This window comes from Myotis davidii, unplaced genomic scaffold (assembly GCF_000327345.1).
Source record: "Myotis davidii unplaced genomic scaffold, ASM32734v1 scaffold685, whole genome shotgun sequence".
NCBI lineage: Eukaryota > Metazoa > Chordata > Mammalia > Chiroptera > Vespertilionidae > Myotis > Myotis davidii.
In genome coordinates, this window is record NW_006295823.1 from 59,209 (window position 1) to 68,666 (window position 9,458).

General features: G+C 47.8%; 1 protein-coding gene across 1 annotated transcript in view; it reads right to left on the minus strand.

Annotated features, from left to right (window-relative positions):
* Positions 1-1,648: 1,648 nt before the first annotated feature.
* The window catches only part of F13B (coagulation factor XIII B chain), a 14,777-nt gene continuing 6,967 nt past the window's right edge, over positions 1,649-9,458 (minus strand). Inside the window, exons 6-11 of the mRNA XM_015568451.1 lie at positions 8,434-8,613; positions 8,161-8,346; positions 5,760-5,942; positions 5,108-5,308; positions 4,395-4,583; positions 1,649-2,284 (exon numbers count right to left, since the gene is read on the minus strand). Coding sequence (XP_015423937.1) covers positions 2,067-2,284; positions 4,395-4,583; positions 5,108-5,308; positions 5,760-5,942; positions 8,161-8,346; positions 8,434-8,613 — 1,157 coding nt within the window. The 3' untranslated portion in view covers positions 1,649-2,066. The remainder of the gene's footprint in view (positions 2,285-4,394; positions 4,584-5,107; positions 5,309-5,759; positions 5,943-8,160; positions 8,347-8,433; positions 8,614-9,458) is intronic.

The window sequence follows — 9,458 nt, forward strand, 5'->3', positions numbered from 1 at the left end:
GGCTTCTGGCCTTTCCTGCTCTTTCCCACTATATTTTGAAGGACATGAAGGCAATGTGTTACCCTCTTTTTCACTTTAAAGAAAACAATATCATCACTTACACTTGTACCAAGACAATAATTATTCACCATCGTAGGATTAGACTACTTGCCGATGGATCAATAAACAACAACGGAGGTAACGGTGTGGCTTTCTGCCTATTGAACTGGATGCTTAAACAATCAGTATATATCTTAGAGTATACTGGGGAAATAGTACAATCAAAAATGAGATGTTAACATAGTAAGTGAGCCCGGTAGGCGTGGCCGAGTGGTTGAGCGTCAACCTATGAACCAGGAGGTCATAGTTCGATTCCCAGTCAGGGCACAGGCCCGGGTTGCAGGCTCAATCCCCAGTGTGGGGCGTGCAGGAGGCAGCCAACAGTTAAAATGTGAAAGCTTTTCTTGTTTACACCAACTGCTTTTAAGCCAAGCTCCAAAGCTACAGTTTATTCATTAGAGGCAGACTGGCCCCCATTGGGGGTAGGGTAGGATTGATTTTTGAAAATCTCGACAAAAGAATCGATTATTTTAAACATGAGATCTTCAAAATAGCAGGTCATTCCTGTTGCTAAGTAAATATAGAAACTGACAGTTTTCTTTTAAGTGGTGTTGAAGACATATTCAAACAAATGAAAGTCCCCGTCCAATGGAAACCCTGTGTGACAACTAGTCTCCAGTTGGTATTTGGGCCCCTGAACTGAGGGTTGTGGGTTCGATTTCAGCCAAGGGCATGTAGCTCTGTTGCAGGCTCGATCCCCGGCCCCTGACCGGGCGAGAGGCAATCAATCAATGTGTCTCTCTCACATCAACGTTTCTCTGTGTGTGTGTGTGTGTCTCCCTTTCCCTTTGTTGATGTTCTGTCTGTGAACGGTGACGCTGAGATGAGCTCGGCGTGTAGGATTGAGTTTAGAGAAGCAGAGGCTATTGCTAGTCAGGCAAGTAGCAAAGCGCCCAAAGCTCTCATGGCTTTTATCTGGGGACTACAGCAAACAACAATGGAGTCCAGCAAGTGACAATGATTAACAGGCATGCTTATGAGATCATCAGAGCTAAGTTATACATTACACTATTAATTTCCTATGTTATACAAAGACCCTCTCCACCTGCAGCCGTGCACCCTCCCTTGAACTTTCCGTGCCCTCATGGACTATTTATCGCCTCAAGAAAAGTTCTGCCTCTGAACAATAAGTCTCGCTTGGCGGCCCCCGCCTTGTCTTAGCAGAATGTCCTCTTCTAGTTAACTTCATTCCACTTGACCAGCTACACCCTTCCACTCTCTCTGTGAAATTCAATGGAAAAAATACCCTCGGGTGAGGATTAACAGCAACAACAAAAAAATGAAGGAAGTAAATGGACAATAGAAGGCGGAAACATTTTGATGTGAAGATAGATAATAGAACGGATGGAAGACGGGCAATCAAACTAGAAATAAAGGGACCTGTTCGGATTTTTTATTCACAGACAAAGAAAATGTTCATCATAAACAATTCAAATTCAAATCTTCAGGCAAGTTAAAACTTAGAGGTTTCTAATCCAGCCATTTTCTTCTAAAAATTATGTTTCTCAAGGGATTTTACTATGTGTTGAAATATGGTTTTTATTTCTGCCATTCATATTTTAAAGGGCTCTTTATAATATGACATCTTGAGAGAGAGAGAGAGTTGAAACAAGCATCATTTCTGCTTAAATATTCATTACAATCTCAGCCCTTTGATATTTCATATAATTAGTCATTGTTTTGACTATGTTTTTATAAAGCATAAAAACACACTTGAAAAATTATGCCACCAATTTGTTTTTATAAACTCAACGTCACTTACTAATTCACACCATTTCCCCCCATTTTTCTGTTATTTACTTATTTTTCTCTTAGGAATTAGAAAGCCAAGATACGCTAAAATATTTAAACAGCAGAAAGTGCGTGCGTTGCAGAACACGACGTTTCTGAAATTGACCCACACGATGAATCTGTTGACTAACACTATGACAAGAAAACAAAAACCAGTTGTAGGAGCAAGCCTCATGTTACTTTCGTCTTGAAACGCATCTTGGATATTTTAACTTCCCTCTGTCGCACATCACTCTGAGCTCCGTTGCAAAAGCAGACACCTCCGTCATATAATGATTTATTTTACAGACAAACTCAGTGTACTCGCCATGCAAAATAAGTCCCCTATTGTCATAGTGCCATTTCAGAAGTAAATTATTCCTGTCCATTTCTTCCAACGATAAGTTGCAGGGCTCTGAGGAAAAAAAAAAAAAGGAACAAGAAAAAAACCATTACGTGGTAGACCAGGAAGCCGTGCGTTGCCTACTCATGATGACCTGGAAGTTTCTGGGCATTCGAGGAGCAAGGAAGCTAGTTAGAGTCAATATTTAAGTCTGAAAAAATGATCCAAGCTCTGTCCTAGCTGGGTTGGCTCAGAGGAGGGAGGGTCGGCTGGCAGACTGAGGAGTCCCAGGTTCAATTCCAATCAAGGGCATGTACTTTGGTTACAGGCTCAATACCTGGCCCTGGGCAGGAGGGTCTCATTATATTGAGGGCAACAGCCCTGAGCAAGAGGGTCTCCATCTATTGGGGCCAACAGCCCTGGGCATTAGGATCTTCTTCTATTGCGGGCAACAGCCCTGAGCAGGTGAGTCTCATTCTATTGGGCCAACAGCCCTGGGCAAGTGAATCTCATTCTATTGGGCCAACAGCCCTGGGCAGGTGAGTCTCATTCTATTGGGGCAAATAGCCTGGGCCGGAGAGTCTCAATGTGTCTCTCTCACAACACTGTTTTTTTCCCCCGCTCTATCTCTCCCTCTCCCTTCCACTCTCTCAAAGAGGGTCTCATTATATTGAGGGCAACAGCCCTGAGCAAGAGGGTCTCCATCTATTGGGGCCAACAGCCCTGGGCATTAGGATCTTCTTCTATTGCGGGCAACAGCCCTGAGCAGGTGAGTCTCATTCTATTGGGCCAACAGCCATAGCCTTGGGCATTAGGATCTTGTTCTATTGCGGGCAACAGCCCTGAGCAGGTGAATCTCATTCTATTGGGCCAACAGCCCTGGGCAGGTGAGTCTCATTCTATTGGGGCAAATAGCCTGGGCCGGAGAGTCTCAATGTGTCTCTCTCACATCACTGTTTTTTTTTCTCTCTCTAAATCTCCCTCTCCCTTCCACTCTCTCAAAAGATCAATGGGAAAATATTCTGGGGTGAGGATTAAAAATACCAAACCAACGCATGCTCTGAGCTCACAGGAAACACCGGCCATGTTCCTCCATGGTCCTTGGTAGATGTCGTTTCCCTCCACAATGACACCCAGTGAACAACATGTTCACTTGCTTCAGCTTTCTGGAGGCAGGTGGCCATCCCTGTCTTTGTTTCTAGGCCGTGCTTGTGTTTTCTATTATAGTGCCAATCACGCTGAATAATAATCACTTATACATATACTAGAGGACCGATGCTCACTGTTTTTTTTTCTCTCTCTAAATCTCCCTCTCCCTTCCACTCTCTCAAAAGATCAATGGGAAAATATTCTGGGGTGAGGATTAAAAAAACCAAACCAACACATGCTCTGAGCTCACAGGAAACACCAGCCATGTTCCTCCGTGGTCCTTGGTAGATGTCGTTTCCCTCCACAAAGACGCCCAGCGAACAACATGTTCACTTGCTTCATCTTTCTGGAGGCAGGTGGCCATCCCTGTCTTTGTTTCTAGGCCGTGCTTGTGTTTTCTATTATAGTGCCAATCACGCTGAATAATAATCACTTATACATATACTAGAGGACCGATGCACGAAATTTGTGCATGGGTAGGGTCCCTAGGCCTTGCCGGCGATTGGGGGGCCCCACTGGCACCCACCTTGGCCGACCTGGCACCACTTGCTGGCCAACCCTGATGCCCCCCGCAATTGCCGCCACCGGTTGCCTCCCTCTGCGGGGCGACCAGCGGGGGGGAATGGGAAGCCCCCACTGGCACCCACCTTGGCTAGCCTGGGGCCTGCGGGTTGGGGGCAGCTCCTGCGTTGAGCATCTGCCCCCTGGTGGTCAGTGTGTGTCATAGCAACTGGTTGTTCTGCCGTTCGGTTGATTTGCAAATTAGGCTTTTATTATATAGGATTTACTCTTAACCACCATGGCGCATTCATCTCACCCATACCACACCAGTATCTGGTGAATGGTGTATACTTAACAAGCACTTGTTCTAGCGAACTGGACCTACAGTTATTTCTGATCCAGAGGAAAGAATAGAAACTCGTGGTTCCATAAGCTCTCTAACAAAATAACACACATGCAGTGTGGGCAGCTACTCCAAGAGAACAGAAAGGGAAGAAAAGGTGGTTGTATTTTATTAAATAGGAACACATACCCAAACACACGGGCGGTTCGGTCCACACTCCATCTACACAGTAGGCATATAAGGACCCTTGGAGGAAATAGTACGTCCTACACCTGTACTCCACCAAGGAACCGCTTTCAAAGCTGACATTGAGGAGGTTGAGGTTAAGAATGAGCCCGTGCTCAATACGAGGAGGAGGCCCGCACTTGCCTTTGGATTCTGCAAAAATACATACAATGACTTGCTGTCCTCAGTACCCAGTGCTCCCGTCATGGCTGCAAAAGACAGTGAACTATTTCATGGAAAAGCATTGACAAGGCAGCTCTCCAGCCCGGCCGGTGTGGCTCAGTGCTTGAGCGTGCCGGAGGCGGCCAATCCATGATTCTCTCTCATCATTGTTGTTTCTCTCTCTTTCTCTCTCCTTCTCCCTTCCTCTCTGAAATCAATACAAATATATATATACATATATATTTTTTAAAGTTAAAAAAAATCAATGGGAAAATAATATCCGCAAGGAGGATTAACCAAAACACAAACAAAAACACCCCCAAAATTCACTGGTGGAAATTCCATGATGTCGGCACCGTCATCCACCTGCAGGGTGTGTGTGAACTGGGAAATCGATCAGCCCCCTCCCGGTTCCCTAGATGAGAGGGAGAAGGTGGTGCATTGTCTTCGGTCTGACCTTTGAACCCTGGGGGCGACCCTGACCCTCCGAGGACCCGTAGAAAGCAGGCGCTTACCTTTCCTCATACATAAGGGGTATTGCACTTGGCCTTGACGGCACTGCGCCGACAGTCCCGACGGCGGGCTGGACGGCGCTAGGTCAAAGCCCGGTTTGCACACGAAGTCGATGAGGTCCCCGTGCAGGACCTTCCCTTCGTACTCCCACTTCAGCTCGATGTTGCTGCTCTCCATGTCCGCCTTGCTGACCTCGCACGGCTCTGCAACACCAAGCACTCTCGTCAGCCCTCTCCTCGGCTGACTGATAGGAAAGTGAGGCGTTCTTTTTTTAAAAAATATATATTTTTAGCCCTAACCGGTGTGGCTCAGTGGATAGAGCGTCAGCCTGCGGACCCGAGGGTCCCAGGTTCGATTCTGGTAGAGGGGAAAGAGAGGGAGAGAGAGAGAAACATCCATGATGAGAGAGAGTCATTAATCAGCTGCCTCCTGCACAGTCCCCGCATATTAAGAAAAATAATAACAACAAACAATGGTATTTACATGAGGCAACAGCTATGTTAAGTAGCCCAACTGTGGTCGTCATCTCACAATATTATCCAAGTTTATGAAATCATCACTTCGCACACCTTCAGCTTACGCAGTGTTGTACGTCGATGGTATCATTAAAGCTGGGGGAAGCCATTTGACACATTCCACTTGTGTTCGTCTTACCTAAGCAAAGAGGGGGGGAGGACCACATCCCGTGGTCACAGGAGGACTTCTTCTCGCCCTTCATGATGTAGTACTCATTGCATCTGTACTCCACGATGGCGCCCGTTGGGTAACTCGGCAACACGTCACCAACAATGACCCCATGGGTTATCTTGGGTGGATACTGACAAATCTCAAAGTTTTCTAAAAAGAAAAAGGTTATTTTTAAAATTAATAGGAACTTAAACCGCATAACGATACGATATAGTTCCTGCACCATGGTGCCTCGATACTGTGTCTGATAGAATTTAGACCAGCCGTGGGCAAACTACGGCCCGCGGGCCGGATCCGGCCCGTTTGAAATGAATAAAACTAAAAAAAATAAAAAGACCGTACCCTTTTATGTAATGATGTTTACTTTGAATTTATATTAGTTCACACAAACACTCCATCCATGCTTTTGTTCCGGCCCTCCGGTCCAGTTTAAGAACCCATTGTGGCCCTCGAGTCAAAAAGTTTGCCCACCCCTGATTTAGACAATTGATTTCTAAATTTGCCGGAAATGAGAAATGTTATTCAGGTCAAATATCTTTAAGCAAGACTAAACAGCAAATGTTTTGTGTTTTGTTAAATATGTTTTTATTGATTTCAGCAAGGAAGGGAGAGAGGGAGAAGGAGAGAGAAACATCAATGATGAGAGGGAATCATTGATCGGCTGCTTCCTGTATTCACCGCACTGGGGATCGAGCCCACAGCCTGTGCGTGTGCCCTTGACCAGAATCAAACCCGGGACCCTTCAGTCTGCTGGCCGACGCTCTATCCACTGAACCACATTGGCCACGGCATCAGCAAATGCTTTGCCTTAACCTGAGGATGAGTATTTTCCCATGCTTGCTTGGGAACCAATGTAGGGGATGTAGATATTCTTAAAATATCAAGAAGGGTAAGCCATGGTCTTCACCCTGACCATCAGGGTCACGTCTACACCTGTCCCCTGTCATGATCCACTTTCATTCTTTCCTTCTCATCCCCTTCCTCTCCGATAGCAATCCAACCCAGGGATGGGCATTTCCAGTGGTCTCTCTCTCTAGAGCAGTGGTTCTCAACCTGTGGGTCGCGACCCCTTTGGAGGTCGAACGACCCTTTCACAGGGGTTGCCTAAGACAATCAGAAAACACATATATAATTACATATTGTTTGTGATTCATCACTATATGCTTTAATTATGTTCAATTTGTAACAATGAAATTGGGGGTCACCACAACATGAGGAACTGTATTAAAGGGCCGCGGCATGAGGAAGGTTGAGAACCACTGCTTTAGAGTCTTCCTCTAACTCTGCTCACGTCTCTACCGTCTCTGAATCGCTTTTCTCTTATCCTGTAAGTAGCCCCGGCCCACAGGTGTGTGGAGGTCTCTCCAGAACCGGATGGAGACATGAGAAGGTGAACAAGGAGGGGCGCTCCCAGAGGTGGCCACGTAGCCAAAAGGGTTGTGTCCTTTAGTAAAATGGATGAGCAGGGACAAGTGTCAGAGGGCGGAGTAACATCAACAGGAGTGGCCTAAGTCAGGAGCAGAATGCTCCATCCTAACGTTGTAGGACATCCGGGGAGGGGAGGGAGAGCCGGGCATCCAGGGAGGGAGGGAGAGCCGGGCATCGTAGATCTCTTCTCTAAAGAAACACGTCCCTCACCTGCTGCCACTTCAAGATCATAAATCACGGCGTCAGGCAAGTCAGAGAGCAGTTCCTCCCGAAGGTCCATTCAAAATTGTTTTGGAAGCCCAGCCGGCCTGGCTCAGCAGTTGAACGTCGACCTCTGAACCAGGAGGTCAGGGTTCGATTCCCCGGTCAGGGCACATGCCTGAGTTCTGGCTCCATCCCCAGTGTGGGGCCTGCAGGAGGCAGCCGATCCATGAATCTCTAACATCATTGATGTTTCTCTCCCTCACTCCCTCTCCCTTCCTCTCTGAAATCAATAAAGATATATATATATTTTTTAAGTTTCCCAGTTCCTTACATTTCCTTCAGCTCTATAGATGGCTCTCTATATTCATGAAAAAAAAAAAAACCACAGAGGGTCTAACTCTTCTATGCAATGGCCTCTTGCTATAAAAATGTGGATTAGCCCTGGCCAGTGTGGCTCAGTGGACAGAGCATCAACCTGTGGACTGAAGGGTCCAGATTCGATTCTCCATCAGGGCACATGCCTGGGTTTCAGGCTCGATCCCCAGTGTGGGGCGTGTAAGAGGCAGCCGATCCATGATCCTCTCTCATCACTGATGTTTCTCTCCCTCTCCCTTCCTCTCTGAAATCAATAAAAACATATTTTAAACAAACCAACCAACAAAGGTGTGGCTTAAACACAGAGAATGAACCATGAGGCACCGCAGGCTTAGCCTTGGATGCTACGTCGCGCACCTACCGACACACCGAGGGGGGCTTGTCCACGTTCCGAGCTCACAGGTGATCTCCCGGGGGCCACGGAGGTTAAAGCCCACCTGGCAGCTGTAGGCCACGCGGTCGCCGTTGAAGTAGGTCTCGGCCGTGCCGAGGGCTTTGCCATACTGCACCTCCGGTGGCTCATCGCAGGCGATCTTGTCTGCTTCTTCTGCAAAGGGCACAGTCGCGAGAGAAGAGACCGTTTAGCGACCCACGCGGCTCTCCTCGGGGGGAGCTGGTGGGAGGCGTCGCTGACCGATGCACTTAGGGGGGTCCGTCCACTTCCCGTTGACACAGCGGATCACCTCCAGGCCCCGCAGCCGGAAGCTCCGCTGACACTCGATGAAGACGGACTCCCCGTCGTGGTAACTGGCGGCGATGGATTTCAGTTTGGCGTGGGGAGGCAGCGGGGGAGGGGGACAGCGAGTTCTTCTTCCTTTGGGGAGAAACATCGGCACAGTCAGTCCTAAAAGTTCCCCAAAACACCAACGCGCCAGATGTCATAGGCACGTCTGTGGTGCCAAGTACCGTGAGGAAGGGTGGCAGACAGCCCAGCCGGTGTGGCTCAGTGGATAGAGCATCAGCCTGTGGCCTGAAGGGTTCCGGGTTGGATTCCCATGAAGGGCACATGCCCGGGTTGCGGGTTCCTGCACGGGGGCATGCAGGAGGCAGCCGATCAGTGATCCTCTCTCATCATGGATCTTTCTATCTCTCTCCCTCTCCCTTCCTCTCTGAAATCAATAAACATATATATTTTTAAAAAAGAAGAAGAAGTATGGCAGAAAAGCTAGCAGATAGCTCTAGTCCATTTGGCTCAGTGGATAGAGCGTTGGCCTGCAGACTGAAGGGTCTCGGGTAGGATTCTGGTCAAAGGCAAGTACCTGTAGGTACCTCAGTTGCAGATTCAATCCTCAGCCTAGTGCAGACGGCAACCAATCAATGTCTCTCTCTCTCTCTCTCCGGTGTGGCTCAGTGGATAGAGCATCAGCCTGTGGCCTGAAGGGTTCCGGGTTGGATTCCCATGAAGGGCACATGCCCGGGTTGCGGGTTCCTGCACGGGGGCATGCAGGAGGCAGCCGATCAGTGATTCTCTCTCATCATGGATCTTTCTATCTCTCTCCCTCTCCCTTCCTCTCTGAAATCAATAAACATATATATTTTTAAAAAAGAAGTGGGTGAGAGTTGTGGACGAAAAGGGGCCACACGTATGCTGACTAGCTCAGGGAAGCCTTCATGGTGGCCTTGCAAACTCAAGAGACCTAAAGTAACCACAACAAAACA